This window comes from Cheilinus undulatus, linkage group 7 (genome assembly GCF_018320785.1).
Source record: "Cheilinus undulatus linkage group 7, ASM1832078v1, whole genome shotgun sequence".
Classification (NCBI taxonomy): domain Eukaryota; kingdom Metazoa; phylum Chordata; class Actinopteri; order Labriformes; family Labridae; genus Cheilinus; species Cheilinus undulatus.
The window spans coordinates 30688142-30712148 of NC_054871.1; the positions used below are offsets into that span (position 1 = coordinate 30688142).

General features: G+C 41.0%; 1 protein-coding gene across 1 annotated transcript; it reads right to left on the minus strand.

Annotated features, from left to right (window-relative positions):
* Window positions 1-14312: 14312 nt before the first annotated feature.
* LOC121512558 (diencephalon/mesencephalon homeobox protein 1-B-like) lies at window positions 14313-19247 on the minus strand. The gene is made up of 5 exons (XM_041791874.1): window positions 19170-19247; window positions 16961-17128; window positions 16624-16802; window positions 15992-16427; window positions 14313-15818 (listed from the first exon to the last, which is right to left on the minus strand). The coding sequence occupies exons 2-5, from the start codon at window positions 17112-17114 to the stop codon at window positions 15400-15402; spliced, it is 1188 nt and encodes a 395-aa protein (XP_041647808.1). The 5' UTR covers window positions 17115-17128; window positions 19170-19247; the 3' UTR covers window positions 14313-15399.
* Between the last annotated feature and the right edge of the window lie 4760 nt (window positions 19248-24007).

Consider the following 24007-nt stretch of genomic DNA (forward strand, 5'->3'; position numbering starts at 1 on the left):
GGATAAAACGGGCATTTTGGAGAGGCAGAGTCTCTCAGAAGTGAAGATAGAGGTCCAACAATATACGACAAACTGCGACCTAAAATTGTGACACAGTTTTAGGAAAATGTTTCTCAATGTAAAATTTTGAAGACTTTGAATGTCCCACTATCGATAGTACTTGATATCATCAAAAGATTAAGAGAATCTGTAGAAACCTCATCGGCTGATGAACACTTCTAGAAACTGTCAACACAGTTTGCTGTGCCATCCAAAAATGCAAGCTAAAGCTATATCATGCAAAGAAGAAAACATATGTCAACATGATCCAGAAAGCCACAGTCTTCTCTGGGGCAAAGCTCATTTTAAATGAACTTAGGAAAAATGGAAAACTGCTCTGTGATCAGATAAATCACAATTTGAAATTCTTCTTGGAAGCTATGGATTCTGTGTCTGTTTGTGGAATAACACTGAAAAGAATGGCAGACGCTCCTATCAGGCTCAGGCTCTGTATTGCACTGTGTGTATGAAAGACTACAGCAAGAATACCAACATCAGGGTGACAGACCCCCTCAAGTCAGCTCAGCCAATAACAGATAGCATCAATCTAAATGGCCCCGTAACAGTATCCTTTCTCAAACAAGTCCCCATCTTCAGAACAAAGTGCACACTGTAATTATATCGACCCAACATTAATTAAAATGAAATTTCTTTTGTATTAAACGGTGATCTCCATTACACTTTTCAACCCAGCTGTATAACATACAAACTACACAATGAGAAATAGTTAAGCTCTCCCTTACAGAACCTTTGCCCCTTTTCCCCCCAGTATCCGTACTACTAACCCAGTCTCTCAGGTGGCTTTGACAGCCGTCCAGCCCAGGTACATTTGAGCCCCTTAGAGAGTGCACCCCCCACTGATCTGTAGACCTTATCTGCAGACCTTACAGGGTTTGGGTCCTTCACAGCTGGGGAAGTCACCAACCTCTGGAATGTGAGTTGGCTCCAGCCCATCCTCCCCACAGGCCCAAGCAGCAGAAGGTTCAGCTACTCTAAGGTCAACCCTGTTGCATCTATAAATGGAACCATCAACATCCACTAGGTAAGATCTAGGTGCAACCTTGCCAAGGCAGGTCCCGGCCCTCCAGATATGGGTACTGTCACAAGACAGGGGTTTCATCTTGACAGCTTTGACCTCCAGTTCTGGCAGGACCTGTGCAAATCTGTCGTAGAAAGACTTGACAAGCTGCCTTCTGTGCTGCAGCTTTTCTGTGACCCCCTTCACCACAGCAGGTTCCAGGAGTTTGTTAGTCACAGGAATGGATGTCTTCAGCCGACGAGACAGGAGCTGCTGTGCTGGGCTGCTGTCCATGTTCTCAGTTGGAGTATTACAAGAACCAGTGCAGTATCGCCAAGGTTGCCAGCTCTGTGTGACAAAACCAGCCCAATGGCTGATAAAAACCAGCCCAAAACTAGCCCAAAAACAAGCCCAATGCTGAAATTCAAAATGATCCAATAACCTCTGCCACACTGCATATATTGCTTGATTGCCCACAGACATTCTGCTTCTCTGTAGGTGGCGTTTATGTCTTGTGCCATGTTCCATGGTTTCCTTCCTCTCTGCTGGTTGTTTTAGTTGTACTTGAGTGTAACTAGAGTAGTTTGTTCTGCTACAGAAATTAAATACTCGTACACATGTAAAAAAAAAAAAAGGGTCTGCTCAACCTGCGGACAAAAAATCTACCGCAGCAGTACGTTATAGGTATCCCAATTCTGCGGGAAAGCCGCGGATCTAGCAACCCCGAGTATTGCCTTCCAAGGGTCATTGTGGTTACGCATGGTTTTGTGCAGGAGATTGTTTGCAATCTTGACGGCTGACTCTGCCTTACCATTCACCTTGGGTGTCTTAAAGAAGAGGTCAAATGCTCAAACTCCCATCCAGAGGCAAAATGAGCAAATTCAAATGTGAATTGAGGGCCATTGTCTGTGATGACCTTGTCTGGCTGGCCATGGCATCTGGCCAAAGCTCAACTGTGCCTTACAGAGATCACTGTCTCTGCGACAAGGTCAGGAAGGAGCTCAATCTCCCAAAAATCAGAGTAATGATCAACAATGAGCAAGTAGTCCTTCCTCCCGTGACTGAAAAGGTCCATGCTGACAATCTGCCATGGCCTTGTTGGCAGTTTGTGGGTGAGCATGGTCTCTTTGTGCTGGATATAAGCATGCTCATTGCAGGTTGTGCAGGCACTCACAAAGTCTTTAATCTCTGCGTGCATGGTTGGCCAGTATAAGGTTTGACGAGCTTGACGGTAGCATGCATCTTCCCCTATGTGGCTGGAGTGTATGCGTGTAAGCATCTCTAGGCGCAGTGTTTTTGGAATAATAACCCTTTGTCCTCAGAACAAAATGCCATTTTGAGCACTAATTTCATCCCGATAGGGCCAGTACCCACTGATAATAAGAGGCGTCTCCTCTTTGATGTCTGGCCATCCTGCGAGAACAGTGGATCTCAGTGTCTGGAGACTTTCATCCTGGCCAGTGTGCCGCCTTAATTTGTTCCAGATGTTGATCGGTTACATTAAGGTAGTCAGCCTGGTGGACATGTTGCATGTCCTCTTGCACTTCTTGTAGTGAGCAGACAGTGTGCTTATGGTAGGTTGTCCCCTTGCCCGTGCATGCTGCTGTTGTCCTGCTGAGTGTATCGCTGATAAACATCTCCTAACCACGTTTGTAGACAACTCTTAGGCTGTAGTTCTGCAGGGTCATGAGCATGTCTTGAAGCCTCTTAGGACTGCTGAGGAGAGGCTTGCTGAAGATTGAACTCAAAGGCTTGTGGTCCGTCTCTGCTGTGATAATATCACAGCCGTACAAATAACAATGGAATCTCTGACAAGCAATTATGATGTTGAGGCACTCTTACTTAATTTCTGCATAATTTTTTTCTGTAGCAGTGAGAGCTCTTGAAGCAAACGTGATAGGCTGACCCTCCTGCATGAGGCAGCAGCCGAGTCCACTTTGGCTGGCGTCGCTCTGGATTGTAACAGGCTTTGTTACATCATAATAACGCAGCACTGGAATGGCTGTGGCCAGCGATTTGAGTTCCTGCATTGTGGCATCATGTTTGGGCAGCCAGTGCCAGGGGGTATCTTTGTCCAGTAAACGTCGTAATGGTTCACAAACACTTGACAGGTGGGGCATCAATTTAGCCAGGTAGTTGGCAAAGCCAACGAGATGTTGTATACCTTTGGCATCTATCAGATTTGGCATGTCAACAATGGCTCTCACCTTTTCTGGACCAGGCTTCAGACCAGCAGATGAGAGGATGTGGCCATGAAACCAGACTTCTGCTACCTTGAACTGCAGCTTCTTTAAACCTAACCTCAGCTTCACCTCCCAGCAGCGCTCTAACAGTGCCAGAAGTTTGGTGTCATGGTCATGTTCTGCTTCTTCATCAGTATCATAGCAGCCCACCACCAGTATTTTGTAAGCAATGGTCTCAATGCCTCACAGACCTGCCAAAAGCTCATGCTGCTTTCTTTGATATACCTCAGGTGCCACCGACACACCAAATGGTAGTTTTAGCCAACGTTTTCTCCCCCAAGGGGTCCAGAATGTGGTCATGAGACTGCTCTCTATGCTGTGTTAACAGCAGCCCTCATGGCAATGGGGACATTGCAACTGAACTGCCGGAACATCAGGATCCAGGTCAAAATGTACCTCACCTGGCACAGACTCAACTGGTGAGGTTAATACATCTCTGTACTTGCTGACCACCTTTTCCTTGCCCAGTGGTCCAGGCAGCTGTGCCCGATCACCTTTGAGCACCTCATCAGGGATGGTAAAGTGCATGAATCCTAGGCATTCGTTGGTGTCTCCTGACAACAGAGGATGCTGTCCCTTTGTCACAATCTCAAATCAGAGCTTGTGTTTGTGACCTCATACCGTGCATTCGGTGTTGAAAATGCCTATGGATTCCACCAGCTCTCCAGAGTATAGCTGAAGCTGGGCGTGGCTTGGGCGAAGCTTTCCATTGGGTGCAAACTTTTCCTTATCTTTGCTAGTCATTATATAACAAGTGGTCCCTGAGTCCAACTGACATCTCTTTGGTTCGGTGTGGAATCGTAATGTCACAAACCATTACATTCCTTTAGTCTGTCCGACTGCAATGACTGACTCAATCATGTTCGACTCTCCATCACTGCTCTGCTCTGAAGCCTCCTCATCCATGCAGTGCACTTTCCTTGTAGTACTTCTCAGTTTGCTTTTTTGAAACACTTTTGCGAAGTGATTATTAGTCCCACACAATTTGCACTTTTTCCCGTAGGCTGGGCAGTGTTCTCTACCCCTAGAATGAGAATTGCCACAGTATCACAGTATAGGGGCATGTATAAGCAGTGTCAACCGTCTTGGGTGAATAGCTCTGTCTCGATTTGCTATGCCTGGACGGTTGCATAGCAACAGAATGAACAGCGTCAGTGTTTGGAACATGTGACAACGCCGTGTCCATCACTCGCATTCTACTATCAGTCTGTTCTGCTGCTCGACACATTTCAACAGCCATGACAAAAGTGAGCTCTTTTTCTCTCAACAGCCTGCACTTAGTGCTCTCGTTTGCAATCCCCAGCACCTTTTTGTCACAAATCATTTTATTCTTCAACTGTCCGTACTCACACGTAGCTGCTTTCTCCCTCAGCCTGGCCACAAAAGCGTCTATGGACTCGCCCTTCTCCTGTTTGCAGCATCCGAACAGGTACCTTTCATTAAATAATGTTCTTAGCTGGTTTGAAGTACTTTTCCAATGCGTCCAGTATCACCGTCGGGTCTCCCTGCTCTTCCTCCGAGAGGTTCAGGTTGTGACGATAAACATACCTGCATTCACTCCCAATCACACTCTGCTGGGTCGCTGCTTGAATCTTCTTGTCTTTCTCTGCAATTCCGGTAACAAGAACATAGTCCGTAAACTCGGCCCGGAAGACGTCCCAGTTCGTGCTCCAATCACCCGTGAAGCACATAGGCGAAGGTGGGGGAATGTTATCTGCCATGCTAACTTCGTAGGTGTTATCAGTGCACTCTAGCTTGACAACGCCAACAGCTTATGTTAGTTGCGTCCAACCGCCCACTTAGTCAAGATACACAGACCGAGCCACCATTTCTGACACCATGTTTGTGGCATAACACTATAAAGAATGACAGACGCTCGTATTAGGCTCAGGCTCTGTATTGCACTGTGTGCTCAGCCAATAACAGATAACCTCGATCTAACTAGTCCCGTAACAGTGTCCTGCAGACTAAAGAGAAAAGGAGCCATTCAGCTTGTTATCAGTGCAAAGTTCAAAAGCCTGCATCTCTGATGGTGTGGGATTGCATTGGTGCCTTTGGTGTGGGCAGCTTACTCATGTAGAAAGGCACTATCAATGGTGAAAGGTACTGTATGTAGAAGTTTTAGAGCCGCATATACTACAACAGGTGACACCCTTTCAAAAATTCCTATGTTACTGAATTTATTTTACCCTCTACCTTTATAAGCCTTAAAGGGCTGGCTGCCGAGAAGCATCCCCACAACATGTTGCTGCCACCATCGAGCTTCACAGTGGTGATAGTGTGTTTACAGTGATGTGCAGTGTAGTGTCTTGTCTGATGTCGACAATGGAGTCTCCCACATGCCTTTTGATGAACTCTAGTTGAGATTTAATACGTTTTCTTCAACAGTGGCTTTCTCTTTGCCATCCTCTCATAAAGCTTTGACTGGTAAAAACCTGGGCAACAGTTGTTGTAAGCAGAGTCTCTCCCGTGTGAAGCTTATAACTCCTTCAGAGTCATCATAGATCCCTTGGTGGCCTCTCTCACTAGTCTTCTTCTTGCATGGTCACTCAGTTGTGAGGACAGCCTGATCTAGGCAGATATCACGTGCTACATTCCTTCCAGTTTCTTGTTGATGGATTCAACTGTATTCTGGGAGATAGTCGGTGCCTAGGTAATTTTTTTGTGTCCATCTCCTGACTTACACTTTTCAATAACCTTTTCTCTGAGTTGCTTGGAGTGTTCTTTTGTCTTCATGGTGTAATGGTAGCCAGGAATACACATTAACCTGGGACTGGACCTTCCCGACACAGGTGTCTATACTACAATCACTTGACACAGTCACTACACTCAGGTGATCCCAACTTCACTAATTGTGAGACTATTAGCACCAACTGGCCTCTGTTGAATTAGGTCAGTCACTTTAAAGGGATGAATATTTATTTTATTTAAATACATTTTATTTTATTAAATATTTTGTGTAATTGACATAACTTTGTAGAAGTATGTTTTCACTTTGACAGAAGAGCTTCTTGTTATTTCTTTCTGTCACGAAAGCCATATTATATTGACCATGAATAATTCATCAGATCAATAAAAGGGTGAATACTTTTTATAGGCACTTTAGCTGCACATCTAGCAAGTTCAAATACTTCAACTGTAGTTCAAAGCTATCTATATTTTCTAAAGATACATTTAACTCTTCACAGTTAATTAAAAAGCTCAATATATCTTTAGTTTTACTTTTTTTATCAATTGATTTTCACTGAGATTGACTCTTTCAAAAGACCTTGAGTGCAACTTGTTTTTAGGCACCCACTGTTAAGTTATGTTGATGACTAAGCAGTATCTCAAAGAAAGTGTCATGATGTATTTTGTTATCCCCCTACATTAGTCCAAGTTAACATAAGAAAGTTAAAAGTGAGAGTTGAATGAAAGAGTTTGAGAAATTTGATGTCGAGGGCATCTGGCCAAAGCTCAGCCTTTTGTAATCAAACTGCCGAAGCATCCAGCAGCCCCAACGGGCCAAGGTGCTCCTCTCATGCAACGTCTCATTGATAAGAGCAGCAAACACCTCATTTACAGGAACCTTAGGCTATAAGATCAGGTACTTTAAAAGCCATCCAAACACATTCAGACCCTGCCTGTGTGCCAGCAAATAAAACACCTTGATATCACCCCAACTAAACTAGGATGATTCTGTCTTAATGTCCCATTTCAGGGACCAAGGAGCCCATAGTCTTTATGGCACCACAGTATTGCAGGTAATAATGTTTGACACAGCAGGACTCCTGCCTTTCAGATGATCACAATGACAAGTTCAGCCTGCATCCACAGCCACTTACAGGAGACATCAAAAAGCAGCAAGATTGGCAGCTTTTAGTGCTTTGGTCCATTTCATCAGTGGCTGCTACCAGCAGAGGCGACGTGCTGCGGAGGACGAGTGGGAGGAGGGGCAGGCAGATTAACAGACAGCTGATACAGGTGTATAGGCGGTATCAAACAGCAGCTCTGTCAATACAGCAGCCTCCAGAATTCTTCAGAAGGGGCTGGGATCCTCAAAGTATGCCCACAGATTTCACTATGACAGGATTAACTGGGAGCTCCGTATGATTTTCTCAGATTCTGTGACTCAACAATTCAGTGATCCACGTTCTATCGGCTTTAAAGGCCCCTATCCCAAGTTTCAAAAGCTTACCCTTCGGACAAGGGACATTCTTTCTCTCATGCGGTTCCGCTTCCCCTTTTTTGCTGCTTTCAGTTGTTCATCAACCCCCGCGTCCTCGCCAGCTCTCCCATCCTCCCTTCTCTGCACATCTGCTAGGTTTGAGTTTTCCTTTCTTCCCTCCGGCGCCTTGCTTGGCCCAAGGCCCTTATAGCCAAATTGGTTTACATTGGAGAGATAAATGCTCTGCAAATGCGCTTAAACACGTACAGTAAAAAATGCAGACAGTGCGTGTCAGGATTATCACCCAAGTCAGGGGGAGAAAGGAGAGCGTTTCTGTAGCACAAAGCTGGGGAGCCGGAGTGAAGCCTGCAGATATAGTCCGTCTCATCCACTTCTCAGGAGAAAGAGAGGAGGATTTAGCATTTGCATGCTAGACTGTAATTCCTGGCATTATATAACTTGTCGCCAACAATCAAACTCCTGTATTGTGAAAGTATTGTTTCACATGGGTGAGCAAAGTGTGGAGTTACACTCAGGGGTTTAGTGGCAGCATGAAGACAGCTGGCCCAGGATGCATGGCAGAGACCACCCTATAAGCCCAGGCAAGAACTACTTTGCAGCCCAACCTCAGGCCCAACTACAGAAGGTGCAGCTCAAAATCCCTTCAGAATATTCAGCTTTGAGTATAAATGACTCACCTGACTGCACTGAGTGACATGCTGAAAGAGGCTGATCCACAGTGCTACAGCTATGGGAGGAGAGGACACAAATATACAAACATGTAGTCCCAAATATCCACTCTGCTTGACCAATCATATGAGGAAGAAATATGCTGTGGGTTTTAATAAACAATTTGAAATGTTGAGGTAAAATAATTTGAAACATATTTTGTATTTAAAATATTAGCTGGGCAGTTCTGGCACAACCTCACCAACTTCCAAGGTGCATGGAGAATGAAGAAAGTCTTGAAAAGAACAGAAATCTCCATTAACACTTGTAGCTAAGAGAAGAACTTTACCAGACCAACGAGTTTCGGCTTGTAGCCTTTATCAGGGTCATCCTAATCCTGAGTGTGTAAAATATTACAAAGCCCATGTGTCTTCATATGCCGTTTTATTCAGTTTCATAAATTTTCCTGATGTAGCCACAGTGCCTATATAAAGTATTCACCCCTTGGATGTTTACTTCTTTTATTGATTTTATAAACCAATCATGATTAAAATGATTTGCCTCTTCTGATTTAAAAAAAAAACATCTTTAATGTAAAATTGAAAACAAATTTCTACAAAGTAATCAATTTAAAATATGTAATGTAAAATAAGTGACCACATAAATATTCACCCCCTTCAAGTCAGTATTTAGTAGATGTACCTTTGCCAGCAATCACAGCCCCGAGTCTGTGGATAGTTGTCAATCAGTCTTACACATCTGGAAACTGCAATTTTTCTCCATTATTCTTTGCAAAACTGCTCAAACTCTGTCCCACTGCACAGGGATCTGGATTGAAAGGCTCTTTTCAGGTCCAGCCACAAATTCTCTACTGGATTGACGTCTAGGCTTTGACTTGGCCACTCAAGAACATTCACCTTGTTGGCTTTAAACCATTTCTGTGTAGCTTTCACCTGTTGCTTCAGTTTATTGTCTTGATGGAATAAATCTTCTCTCAAGCAGCAGTGCTCTTGCGGACTGAATAAGATTCTCCCTAAGGATTTTTTATTTTTGCCATATTCATTTTACCCTCTACCTTTACAAGCCTTTCAGGGCTGGCTGCTGAGAAGCACGCCCACAACATGACGCTGCCACCACCATGCTTCACAGTGGGGATGGTGTGTTTGTGGTGATGTGCAGTGTTTGGCGTCTTGTCTGATGGCAATAAAGCACCATTTTGATCTCATCAGACCAAACAACTTGCTTCCACTTGACCATAGAGTCTCCAATGTACCTTCTGGTGAACTGTCTAGATTTAATGAGTTTTCTTCAACAGTAACTTTCTTTTTGCGACTCTCCCATAAAGCTTTGACTGATGGCACATATGTGTCTCGGTGGCCTCTCCCACTAGACTCCTCCTTACATGGTCACTAAGTTTGTGATGACTGCCTGATCTAGGCAGATTTACACATGTGCCATATATTTTCTATTTCATGTTGATGGATTTAACTGAACGGTATGATGTAATGGTAGCCAGGAATACTGGTTAACCAGTGATTGGACCTTCCAGACACATACATCTTTATACTACAATCACTGCACTCAGGTGATCCCAGTTTCATTAACTGTGAGACTACTAGCACCAATTGGCTTGACCTCTGTTGTATTAGGTCAGTAACTTTACATTAAGGAATTTGAAAATGTCAAAAAAAAAGTTATGTTTACCATGATTCATCTATATTATCAATTAGGAGAGAGGGGGCTTTCTTGGATCTATCCTCATAAGGGGCTCATGGCAATTTTAATTTTGACATCTTTTTTAAATTATAGTCTCAGTCGTAGTCTTTAGATCACATGCCTTTAAGTTTTAATCACATTTTAGTCATTTCTACCCTTTATATTTTTAGTCCAGTTTTAGTGGACAAAACTCAAAAACATTGTAGTCTAGTTTTAGTCCATAAAAAGTCCTCACATGTTGGTCTTTACTTTTAGTCCAAGCATTTATTCTCTTGCATGAATCTGGAACCACATCATGGTAGTGTGTTCTATGCACTCTGCCAAACCTGGGGTCCCTGCTTTCTACAGCTGAGAGGCAGAAGTGATAAAATATGGAGTGGAGAAAAATGAATTTTGACTGTTCGACAAAAACTCATTTTAGTCTAGTTTTAGTCATCTTGAAGAAAACTAAAAATACTTTTTGTCCATTTGTCAGTCAACAAATTTAGCACTGGCCCGTGGAGGTTAAGAGAGGTCGTCCATCCTTAATTTGACCAATTTTACTTTTGATCTAAGTACTCACTATTATATATTAAAATGGGCTGTCAGCATTAATGCATATATAGTATAGCATAAGATATTTTAAATTGCAAATACCCCCACATGATCAATCCTTACTATGAATTATGGGTGTTTGATTAAAATTTATAGTGTTTGTTGTCTTAGCGGGCTTACAGGTCACCCAGTTTTACTTAAGCAGATATAAACTGCACAAATCCACAAATACACACACAAAGACACACAACAACTTGTTTCATTTTCCTACGTTTTTAAAATCCTAACTGAAATGAATTTACAGTATTGTGACAATGTTTTATATAATAACATGCATACAACAGCTCATTTTTTAATGTCTTGGATACCTTTTATTCTTTATTCTTTGTCCTATATTTTTTATCTGTTATCAATGATTAGATTAGATCTGTTAGACGTAGCCTGTGATTATCCTGACTACTGCCTGACCTCTAATAATGATCCAAATTAATCCAGAAATTCTTCTCATTTTACCCAAAAATGTGCTAGAATTAAATGTAAACCAGATAATTGATAAACAATTCCAAAAACAAAAGTACATCTTGGACTAAAGTCTGCTTAAAAAACAATGTAACATATAATAATATGATATTATATGATCATATGTCGGTGATAATCCAACAAATGTACATGTCTTGTATTTACAGTCAAAATATATCATTGTTTCTGTTGAATTTGACTCTTAAAAGGTTTAATTTCATATTACTGAGGACATTAGACTGCATAGACTACATAAACTCTAAATTTTAAAAAACAAGTTTAAAATCTGTGTGAATGACCTGGAATAAAGTTGGTTAAAAAGTCAAATACAGAAATGAGTGATAAATTGTACATTGTACATAAATTGTTATTTTTGACCCACAAGGACAAGAAGTGTGTTTATTTACTACCATTAAAAATAAATTTGTGGTATCATAAAATTTCAAACTAAAATTTAACATATACCAGTCTCATTACCAATAATCAAATGGTCCTCTAAACATAACTAGAATTTAAAAAAAAATCCCAGTTAATTATTATTTTATTACTATTATTTTACAACTCATAACCAAGGAATAATCTCACCTGAATGAGGCATACTTGCCATACATTTAAGTAAAAGGTGTAAAGCCTGTGTTAATATGAAAAGGAATTGAAGAAAATTACACAACAGAAATAACAGACACTTAATGCTATCATGCTTTACAAACAGTGAAACCAGGGTGGGTCGAATTTGACGTGCAAGGACTCCAAACAAAGTAAGCACAAAGGCTAACCAAAACTAGATCTTTGAAAATAAAAACTATAATGAAAGTCAGTGTTGTTTTTTTTAATCATACAGATTCAATGAAATTGACATGGTAGTAATTGAATGTCAGACATTTAGAACTGATATATATCACAGAGCACAAAAGTTCTGTCAACATTTTAATCAGTTTATTTACAATAAAGTATTGGTAGGGCATTAATATGAGTATTTTTCATTAACATCAATTTTACACTATGGCTGATTTAATTAGTTCAAAGAAAATATATTTTTTATCAAAGGTAAGACTAAAATGCAAGGACTTTTTATTGACTATAACTGGCTCTTTGAGTTTTTGTCGACCTAAACTCTGAAGTTTAAATATGAATTAAACTAATAAACACTTTACTCTAAACACAAAAGATTAATTTAAAATATCTCAACATTAAGACAATAACCTGTTGACAGTCTCCAAAAACTGATATTAACCAGGACTAGTAGATGGATGTTAGCCAAAGTACCAGTGCTTCTGATGCAGTGCACATGCATGTATATTGTTCTATCATGTCAGCACCTACTGGGTCTCACAGGGACCCAGACATTTTTTCATGTATCCCACATATGGTGGCTTATTTATAAATTCGGTTTCAGTTTATGACTGTGGAAGTATATGAGTCATGAACAGTCTTAACAGGCTATAATTGAGCAAAACAACTCTATGATAAATGTATCATAGATTTTGGTATTTTAATGGGATTTATTGACATCTAAATCAGAGCGATTATCACTTGAATAATCCTAAAATCAAATTCATTTTTTAAAAGAGTGTACACTTGATTTTTCGAATGTGGCTACAAGCATAAAACACCCACCCTTAAAAGGCCCATATTTCTGAGGTGAAGAATGGTTTGGCTTTCACAGACTAAAACAACATCGTTGAAATAGAGGAAATGTCTTTTCTTTCCATCCCCACCTGTTCCTGTCGTCCTTTGGAGGACATCAAACTGCTGTCTCTGTCTGCTAGCATCAGTGTAAAACCCCACCACATGCTCTGCCATGGGGATTTGGGTGTAAAACTTCCAAGAAGGACCACAACCACCCCCTCTACCAAAAAAAGCCCCCCTTTTCTGGTCCCAAAACCTTACCCCTCCTTCCAAATCAATGCCGCCCCCCTCAGACCTCACAACACAAAGCCCTCAGTGCAAACCCCAGCACAGAAATCATAGCACACCATTCAATCATTGTTTTTTCCCCTCTCTCACCCCTTTTATGGTCCCACTAAAGGTTTTAGCTGGGCAGAGAAGGAGGGCTGTCACTGAGGAAACCTTAGCCCATTGATGAAGTGACAGGAGCTGCCAGAATATGATCCTAATCCTGTTTCCAGCATTCTTTTAGCCCGCTGGCATCGCAATTCCTCCACACATTCTCTGAGCTGTCAACTAGGAAAATCCCTCTAATAGCGCATTGCCCAGATACACATCAAAGAGCTCCTGGAAACCTTCAGCAGCTTAGCTGCCATTGACACACTCACACACACTATCTCACACACACACAAACACGGCGTTCCCATTAACTTACACCCATATGTTCTTTAGACACACAAATTGACCACATAAAGACTACCGCAGAAAAATCCCAAAGGTGTTTGTTAGAATTTGCCCTAAAATTATTTTCATTTACTGTAATCTGCCCACTTCTTAACCTCCCACCCCATTAACCTCTGTTTCCCCACTTAGACAGTGATATAATCTTTACGGTCGATGAGAGAGCAAGTGGGAAAAGCCCAGGAAAAAAACAGGTGTCTGAACTTTGCTGACTCCAGGAACCCTTTCAGCCCCATTTTTATCTCATTCTATTCTTACTTAATCCATCGATATCCCAACCAAAGGTAATCTTCTTATGGCAAAGCATTCTGTTTCGGTGCAGCCAAACCTTGGCTGACAGGGTGGGGGAAAGGGGGGGGGGGGGGCAGAAAGAGAGAGTGAAGGGTAGGTGGGTGGGATGTGGATGGGAGACTCTTTAGCGCCTGACACTGCTTCAGTCATTTCATTTAGGATTAGTTATTCCACACTGGGTGAACAAGTGGCAGGTTGTGGTGTGTAAACCTCGCTATCAATGTGATAGACCTCCTGTGTCTAAATTATGAACGCTTCTTCAAGGTGTCTGAAGTGGAAAATCTTAACCAAACTTTAATTTGTGCTCAACTTTGAGCTTTGAAAATCAAAACTTTACTAAGATTAAGTTTCTGTCAGTTCCTTGATGTTGGCAGCCACAGAGAAGCAAGATAGACTTGGTCGTCTAATCCGTACAAACTTCATCGTAGAAGAGGAACTTTTTGGGAGTGGCCTTTTGTGGGTATGTTGGTTGCTTTGTTTGTTAGTGCTTGTAATAATCCCTGGTATGCATTTGCACCCCAAATTTTTAAATGAGCTTTTTGTGCAAAAACAACATAAATTGGTTGTCAATAATTCTGTTTTGTTGACCCCTATCTCAGTTCTCTCTTAAAATTTGAGCTCATTTTGCTTTTAGAGGTGTCAAAATAAGGCAACTGACCACACTGAGAACACAAATCCTTATGTTTGATTTATTCCCTTGCATTGAACAGATAAATTACTTACATCTTAAACAATTGAGAAATACATGTCTTCAATCTACAGTGATATAATACATAGGGAACAGGCCTGTGCGTCTCTCTGCATAAAAAGCCACTGGCTCAGAAAAAGTGACAACTGTTGAGTTCTGAACAAAACCACAACTGGGTTCATATTTATTTGTCACCGCGCCTTCTTCATTTCTGCTGGAGGTCCTTCACTTAAAGCCAAAATCCAAAAGAATAAATGGAATGTCTTCTCTCAAATTCCTCACGAAAAAGGAGATGTCGAGTTACTCTTGAGCCGGACAAACGGGGGAAACATTGACTGATATTTACAATGCTAAATGGATTCTTGAATATGGAGCTGGGTGATGTTATTTTAAACCGGGAGCGTAACGTGTCATCTACAAAAAAATGTATTTGGTCTGGGATATAATGATTCACCCAAGCTTTATTTTGATATTAGATCTGACAAGCCTTCATTTTGAGGTGTACGGCTGCAAGCCATGCTTCAGCTGGGTTCATGCATGCATAGTTAGTTAGTAATAGAGAACATTTTCATGTCTTTTAGCTTCATGAAATCAAAGTGAGAAGCTAAAATAAGTACAGCTGGAAATATGCTGCTGACCAAGAGGAGGCACATACAAGAAGATCCCAAGATCTGCTGGGCAAAAGTCCAAAAGGCTCAATCATGATAGCAAAGTCCTTTGAGATGTTAGTTTCTTGTTTTTTGTTTTGACTGTCTGCCATGCTTCCCATAGTGAGCTGTATGCTTACAATGAAGACGAGGGAACAGAATAAAGTCTTGTTAAAAACCCAGAGGCCTATTTTGAGTTTTCATGCGTGCTTGAGTTAGAATGGATCTACTAGTTTTGGTTCTGCTTTGGCTTAAGAAAAGGTTAATTTGAAAAGTGGAACTGTAAATTAAACTTTGACATTTAAAAGATAAAAAAGCTTAAATTTGTAGTTTGGACTCTTGGGACCTAAGATGTTCTCTTCTTGTCAGCCTTGAGTTTTTTGCTTCTTTGAAAGTTTTGGTTGGATACTTATATTTGCAAATGGTAATGTGAGGTCAGAAAGAAGGTGAAGGGGGACAAAGTGTCACCATATGTTGACAGGAACCATATTTCGTAGGTACGGCCCTGGCTGGAGGTTGTAGCCTCAGCTGTCCGAGCTTTAGTTGGGAAGTGTGTCCAATCCCAGTGAAGCTGCATGCTGCTTGGCCCTCAGACGGAGGTTTTCGATGCTGGTGGTCTTGCTGTTGAGGCTTCCAGGGAGGCTGCCTGGTGCCGCCTGCAGTAGCGGGCTATTCCACACCTGCTGGGCCTGCGACAGGGTCTGGTAGTAGGACTGGCAGGGCAGCGAGCCCAGTGGGGATGGCATGTTGACGTTCATGCCCAGGTAAGGCAGAGAAGAGGGCGTGCTCATGTCAAAGGACGGGTAGTGCACCAGGTTGTTTGTGGCGGCCATGTGTTGCCGAAACTGCTCCTGCAGCCGGAAGAGGCTGAGAGGAGAGGAGGCGTAGGAGTTGCTTTGTGCCAATCCAGTGGTGGCGCTGCTAGAGGAGGGTAAGGTTGGGGAGCTGAGGGGAGAATCTGAAGGACAGGGAGAGAAGAAGAGGATGTTAGTTTGTTTTGACAAACATGAAGATTTTTTGTTTCACTATCTAGCCCAAACAGAATTTACTAGAAATGCTCTAACATTGGTTATTATCCCAACAGTGAGGGAATATTTGAGAAAAAGAAAAAAGAAAAAAGAGTGTTTTTACCTGATGTTGGACTCAGTCGTTTGCAGGATGGTGATCTGCTCCGTGGCTGCACCCCTCCTTCCCCTTGCATCTCCTCCCTGATCTTCACCCTTGTCTCCCCCCTCATTTCGTCCTCCTCTCTGTCAGCGTTATCTTCTGCTGCTGACTCACTGTCTGATGGCTCAGGGGAGGTGACGTTGACTTCCACACTCATCTCTCCGGGCTGTGGCCGTGCGGCTGCCAGCCTCTCTGTCTCAGAATGACAGGAGGATGTGGAGGAAGGAGGTGGAGGAGTGCGGGCCTCAGGAACCAGGGTGTTAGCTGTGCTGAGATCGGTCTTAGATTCCTCTGTGGAGCCCTCTGCAGGTCCAGATGCCTCCTTCTGTTTCTGGAGCTGTTCCTTCTGCAGGCTGCGCTGCTTTTTACGGAACTTAGCTCGGCGATTCTTGAACCAAACCTGGATGATAAAATCCATGGACAGATCAATGCACTGGTCAAGCACAAACAGCAACTTTACAACTAAGGATACACCTGCTTTTTCTCCACAATTTTAGCTCTATTGCCCTCCGGTCCTCCTTTTACTCTTGAAATTAAAAAAAAAAAGTGCAGTAGGCCAACAGTACGTAGAATAAATGCATTACAAATGGTTTTACCTGAACACGAGCCTCAGGCAGGTTGGTGCACATAGCCAGACGTTCACGCATCACCACATCAGGGTAGTGGGTCTTCTGAAAAGTTTTCTCCAGGGCCTCCAGCTGCTGGGCTGTGAAGGCTGTCCGACTGCGCCGCTGCTTTCGGTGCTGGGATCCATATCGGGCCTCAAGGATAATGTCTTGAAATGTACAGCCGTTGAGAGAAAAAAAGAAACATGCCCAGTTTAATTGAAGTGCACATCATTAATCAGTCATTATTTTGAGTGGTGGAGGCTTTCAGTGACAGTGGATGAAAGTTAAACACTGAATAAGTAGAAAATGAGCAACTATTTCTTACCAGCCAGTCTCTCTGCTAGTGTGAGGGCATGCACTGAAGGCCTGTAGTCAGGCGCATGCTGGGCCTGTTGCGCCGCCTGCTGGTGGAGGTTGTACATGGCGCTCAGTGAGTTCATGGCGTGGAGCGAGTAGCCATTCACCCCGTAGTGCTGCATGACCGGAGAGCTGTCTACACAGAGGACAATAAACTGTGAGGGTCAGGCAAAAGGTATGTGAAAACAGCCTCATTTAAACAAGGCTTATTTAACATTTTAGTTTTTTTACGTTTAAAGCAAAAATTCTTAATTTTATAAGTGTTTGTTGTAGCCTGACGGCAACAGGTGATGGACTACAAGTATTTATCAAGGCCATTCAAAGGGAGAGAAAAACGTATTTCAACCCTAATATGAGTTTAAAAAAAGAAAGAAACTTTTTTTTTTTTAGAAAAATTTTATAGGCGAATTTTTTCAATACTTATAATTTTTTATACAATTTTGTGTTCTTGGATCATGTGACAACGTTTTAAATCAGAGAGCTCTATTTAAACCATTTAAAAGAATAAAATATCTAAATTTGAAATACTAACAAACACTGTAAACATTAAATAAAAGCTTTCAGAAATTGTTACGGGAATGTTAAGCATAGCCCTGAATATCAGCCTCTTCAGACTCGTTTGTTGTATTTAAGATAATTACAACGAAAATTCGTTAACAGAAATTGTCCGTAATTTAACAGCTTTGATAAATAACAATAAGATATTTATGTCCTTATTAGGAAAATTAAATACATCATGTAGGTTAAGTTCAGCTGTTTAAATGTAAAAATAGATGTAAAATGTCTCCTCTTGATGTTTTCAGGCTTCATTATTATGCGGCCTTCGTTTTTTAGACGGAAATCCTTTTTTTCCATCAGATATTAACCCAACGTTAATAAATCTAACAATTGCACTTTTTGAGCCAACAAGAGCAAAAATGCGATTTTTTTCCCGGTAGATTAATGACGTTGAAAATAATGAGGACCATTGTGTCCATCAGCTACAGTCGAATGTTGAGTGAAAAGAGCATTGAATAAAAAAATTAGAATAATAAATTTGTAAGATAATATTTTCGTTTCCGCAGGCTGGAATGACAGCAGCTTCATACCATTTTGACTCTCCTCTCTGAGAGCTTGACTCTGTGAGTGTGCAGCGTTTATTATTTCAATCTGTGTTGGTCCCTGCAGGTCACTTTCTAACGCCCGAGGGCTCGAGCAGAAGTGTGACAGGTCTGCGGTGAAATATGCACGCGGGGTCCCTCAGGGCTCCTGTCTAATGTGGGTGCAAATAGGGTCCAACTATACAAAGCTATTAATTTATCATCAGGCCTGACATGTAAAAGATGTCTGTGTTTTTTTTTCCGTGTTCAAAACGTGTGACTAATGCAATAACAAATTTTAAATGGCTATTTTATTACATTATTTCACTGAATCAGCCTCTGGATGGATTCGTGTAATCTGTTCAGTTTTTTAAATCTTCAGCTTAAGATTTGAGCATAACGCTGTATTTTTGGGGACAATGTCCCCCATCCTCGGGCTCTGCTTTAAGCCTCTTTATGCTAATTGCCGTGGATATATGGGTTAGCTTTACTAAAGACTGCCTCCAGGCACAGCTCCGTAAAACAGCGTCAATTTAGCGACATTTACAAACTGAAATAACTTATGGAGATAATAACATTCGTTCAACTGACAACAGTAAAAGTAAAAAAAAAAAAAAAAGAAAAGAAAGTAAAACAGTCAAATGGAATTGCATTTGATTATAGCCTAAACTTAGGCAATCAATTTAAGCTAAACACGCTACAATCTGAAAAAGCCTAGCTTAAACTTAGCCTACCAAAAACTACACCGTAAACACTGCTGGTGTAAAATAAACACATTCATTTAAAAGGGGTTACCAAACACTAATAACTTGGGGTGTAGTTTAACGTCTGAAGTCGAATAAAATAAGCTTGCTTTAATTTTTACTTTTAAAGTTTTATTATTGCTTTTTAAACTAACTTTGCAAACATCCATGGACTTTTGAAGACAAAATGTTCGTAATGGCAGACAACTGTCGATGTAGAGAGACTCTCAGTAATATTGTTTAAAAGAAGCAGACAGAGAGGGCTGATGATTGAGGCTACAAAACAAACTGAGAAAAGCGACAGTGACATCAACATTAGACTCTGTGGCCACACTTGGATCCACAAACTTCTTACCTTTCTCCTCTCTGTGTATTTGGAGCGAAAACAAATCCACACAAGCCGCCGAATATTTTCCCTCTAAATCTTCTCTATAAAGTCCACAGCTGGTTGTTCATTTTTCATTTCGTGATATGATTTTAAATTACTTTGATATCCTGAGAATATCCCGGTGTGCTCCGTTCTGTCCTCGGCTCTCCTCTCTGTCCGTGGATGTGGATGTGGGAGGATGCTGAGCTGCCATCTCTGGGCCTTTAAAGCGCTCCGGGTGGGGTCACAGAGCCGCTCACACGCTCGGTCTCTGTGCCAATCACGTCGCTGTCCTCCTCCACCCTCCTCCTCCTCCTCCACGTTACTCTGCACCTCACACAGGACTCCTCTGCTTTCGAGCTAGCCTCTTTACAGCTGTTTCTTTACATTTTAAAGAGAAAACAGAGCATTCAACTTTTGTATCTTTCATTCTTTGGGTCTACATTTTTTATTTTTCACCAACACTGCTATTTTACTCGGTCTGTTAATTCTGAAGGCGGTAACAATAATAATCATGCTATTGATAATGTTGATATAATTTTTCTAAAAAAAGCACGCAGACTTACACAAGAGGAGGTTTAATACGTTTTAGGGCGATTTGAAACAGAAAATTAACACGATAAGATGTTTGTATACACTGAATTTATTTGCTGTATTAGTCTAAATGTTTAGTGTAATTTTTGTTACTCCTTAGGAACATGAGTCAAGTTCACATGCAGAGCAGCACTTTATTTTTCCTTTAATTTTTTTTTCACCAGTATTTCTCAAAATGATCTACCATCAACTTCATTCAAACTGCAATTTAAAATTAGGTTTCACAACATTCATTATATTACTTAGCTGCAAATAAAGACTAAAGCGGATCCTTGCATAAATGCATTTTTTAAATAAAATAAACAAATGGCATTAGCCTATATTAAATGTTCATTAAAAAGATTTAATGAGGTGTCAGCTGATCATCAGCTGCAGTCTCAATGTTATGCCTTTTATATGCAAGTGAAAGTCGAACTGGTGGATGTTTGAATTCATCTAAAAAAAAAAGGAGGAAAAAAAGGGTCTAAAACACAGTTTTAATTAAATGATATGCAAATTGTAAGTAATGGCCTGCACCTCTTCTTCTGACTCCTGCACAGTGACTTTCAGGTTAATACCTTGCTTTAATTTTATTTTCTTCCTGCCTCTGTGTGCCTGCATGTTTGGTGGGAATGCAGCTGAGATGGAGAGATGCAGGCTGGGCTCTACTCCTGCCTCCAGCAGCTCCCCGGCCCCGAGGGATTTAGGTTAGGATTGGGTAGACAAGACGCCATTTCACCCTCCAAAAAATGTCTTAAAATGACTGCTGGTAAGAGGATTAAAACAATAATGCCCCTCTCTTCTTCAAGGTTTTTAGAAAAGATTTCTTCTCCCGAAGAAAAACCGTTTAGGCTGGAATTAAGGGCAGCGAAAAGTAGCCTTTTAATGTAAAGCTTGCATATTTTGCTGAATTTTCTCAGAGAGAGTGAGAGAGGAAAAAGGGGAGGTGGCATAGGGGAGTTCAAATCCTAAACTCAGTTTGATCTTTGGCCCCACTGATTTTCAGAACTTTAGATTCCTAGTATGTTTATGAAGACAAAACTCAGTTCTTATATTTATCTGCACACATTTATTTAAAGTTTCCTTTTTGTTCTCAAGTATCAGCCTCAACTTATCCACTAGTCATTCGGCTTCTTATCAAAAATCCTAAAACCTGTAAAGGGACTCAATTAAATGACAAGTTTGGTGGATTTTGTCAAGCAACAAGTGGTTGTCAATCCTGAAATTGATGTCTTAGAGGAGCGAATGATTAACAGTAATCAGTGATCATAAATAACTGTTGAAAATGCATTTTAATAATGTTTGTTTCTCATATCCACATGTTGTTTTTGCTTCGTTTTCTCCTGACAGTAACACTGCAGAGCTTATGGCAGAGAGGAAGAAAAAAATGGGATTAACTTGTGAACCAATGGAAATAAGAACTTAAACTGGAGGTAAATCTGGCCAGTGTCTCTTTGTGGGAAGCGTTTCTAAAGCAATTAAAGCGAGAAGGAATTCCTCTCAGCTGCTCTTCCTCAAATCAGCTTTTTTACGGCCCTTAATGCGGGCTGATGTCCAGCATGGCTGAAGGCTTTAATGCAGAGTGTCAGAGGGCCTGCTATTAGAGCCATATTAGGCCAGTGGAGCAGCGACCTCTCCAAACCAGGCAGCAAACTCACAGTGACACACAGCCGTTCAGATGAACATTAGTACAGACACACTTTCAAACAAATACAGTGGAGGGTTATTTATCATCTATGAGGACTGAGGTATTAAAGTGAGCATACATACACCATGGAATTCAGTTTTGACTGTAACTTGAAGGTGAGAAACCTCAATTTTCATCTCACACTCTTGAGAGATATTTTCTTTAAAATGTTCTCCGTACACTCCAGACTAAGCTCCAATTGGAAAAGTCATTCAAGAAAAAATGACAACCTAAATGATTTTGTTCTGAAAGTTAAAGCATATTGTATGCATTCAGACCGTAATCGAAAAGAATTAGGAAAAAAGAAATGAAAGACATATTTAAAATAAAGGTTCATCCAGTAAAAGAGGTAGAACAAATCTGTTTTCTTTTCCTAGAATTAAATTTTTTTTTTTAAAACTCTTTTACATCACTTGATACTATTTTACCTCACAGTAATCCACCTACTCACTGTTCTACTATAGGGATCTATCTGTAATTTAGTTGATATGAAGACATGGTGGAGCTTTTTGAGGGGCTTGAACAGTCAAACTCCAGTTTGATGCCACATTCACTGGTGGCCTCTAAATACATCCAAAGTACACGTCTTAATCTTTAAAAGTGATTTTAGACTTAAACCTCAGATTTGATGCACGCTTCAGTGACAATAGCTTGAGGCCCCTTGGAGCACAAGGCCTCAGACACTGCCTTTGACTAATGGTAATACTGCCTATGAAAATACAACAAAGATAATAAATACAAAGGCATAAAAGAGAAAAAGCAGCCAATCCTAATCCTGTTGAAACTACAACCTACAAATCTTTATTTTTGCTTTAAATAGACTAAACCAGTTAATTATTATCAAAGCAATTGCTGCTTGGTTTTATGCCAAACCACCTTATTAATCAATGTACTTTTTACCCTCCAGTTGAATGTTGCAGAGCAGTACCAGTGGTTTTGAGGCCTAATCATAATCCTAAATGCAGGATGTAGTTTACTCGTCTGTTTATTTACCGTCTCCACGCTGCCTCTCATCCTGATCACATTCAGGATCACATTCAGGATCTCAGCACCGTTCGCTCCAGGCTAACTTTCTAAACCCCAAATTCATCTCCGATTTCTGTGGATTTTATCGACGCCCTCATTGTTCTCCTCACTCGGGCTGCATTCAGGCTTTATCGTGTTAAAGCCTCCTCTCAGATCTGAGTTATCGTCTTTGCTCTCAATCATCCTCTCGCCTGCTTTCTGAATATCCAAACTTTATCCCTGCATCAGGACTTTGGCAGCCTGAATCAAAGCTCAGCCGAGGAAGCTGCAGCGATTTATAAATCATGTTCACTTTTTAATCAGGTTTATAACGCATGAACGTTTGTAATTTTACCCCTCAAATGGCTGTGTATATTTCCAAGTGGCGTTTTACATCAAATCGAGGAGAAAGTTGATGCCTTCAGCCTTCAGAGCCCATTAACTTTTATCATTAGGTTTTCTTTAACTTCATGAATATATTAGGTTTCAATCCAGCTCCCCCGTCCTGCACATGCTCTTAGTCAAGGTTAGCTTGTGCTCATTTGGGTGAAATTAATCATTTTGATGTATGGTTTAGAATTGACTGCTTCCTTGGGACTTGTGTGACTGGAGTAACAAAGCAACATGCCATTAGCAATCCTCGGGCTGTGTATAAGCAGGGCATTCGCCTTTAAGACTTTCCTCGTTTGTGGTGGATAACCTGATTTAATGGACAGATCTGTGGCTTCAGAAAGCTCCACATTGTCTGTATTGCATCCATTATAAAGACATCAGTCTGTGATACACATGTAACTGTACACAACCTACAATCACATTTAGATCTCTGGCATCTTTTCTACTTTAAAAATAAGAATTAAACATTTTGTGATGGCATCTCTAAATAAAACTAATGACATAGATTGGACATGTCATTGAAGTACACCAGGCTTCTAAGTTAGAGAGTTTGTTTTATACAAACAACCAGACCAAAGTCACATACAAAGGAGCGGTATGTAGAATTTTTTGTACTGAAATGTCTACATTAATTAAAACTCATTACTACTTTATGCTCTTAATAATTGGTTTGAGCTTCTTTTACACAAATTACTGCATCTTTGTAACATAGCATGGAGCCAATCACTCTGTGGCACTGATGGGTGTTATGAAGCCCAGATTGCTCTGATAGCAGCCTGAGTCTGGTGTCTCTCACATTTCTCTTGATATTTCTTCATGGGGTTCAAACACAGTAATACCATGGTCAGAAAACCAGTTTCTGGCAGTTTTGGCTTCACTGTGAGCAGGTGCCAAGTCCTGCTGGAAAAGGATATCAGTATCGCTATAAAGCTTCTCAGCAGATGGAAGCAGGAAGTTCTCTAAAATCTTCTGGTGGATGACTGACAGTGTTGACCCTGGACTTGATACAGCACAGTGGACCAACAACAGCAGATGACATGGCACCCCAAACTATCACTGACTGTGGAAACTATTAACGGTGGACTTAAAGCACCTCTGATTCTGTGCCTCTGTGATCTTCCTCCAGACTCTGGGACCTTAAATTTCCAAATGAAATGCAAAATGTATT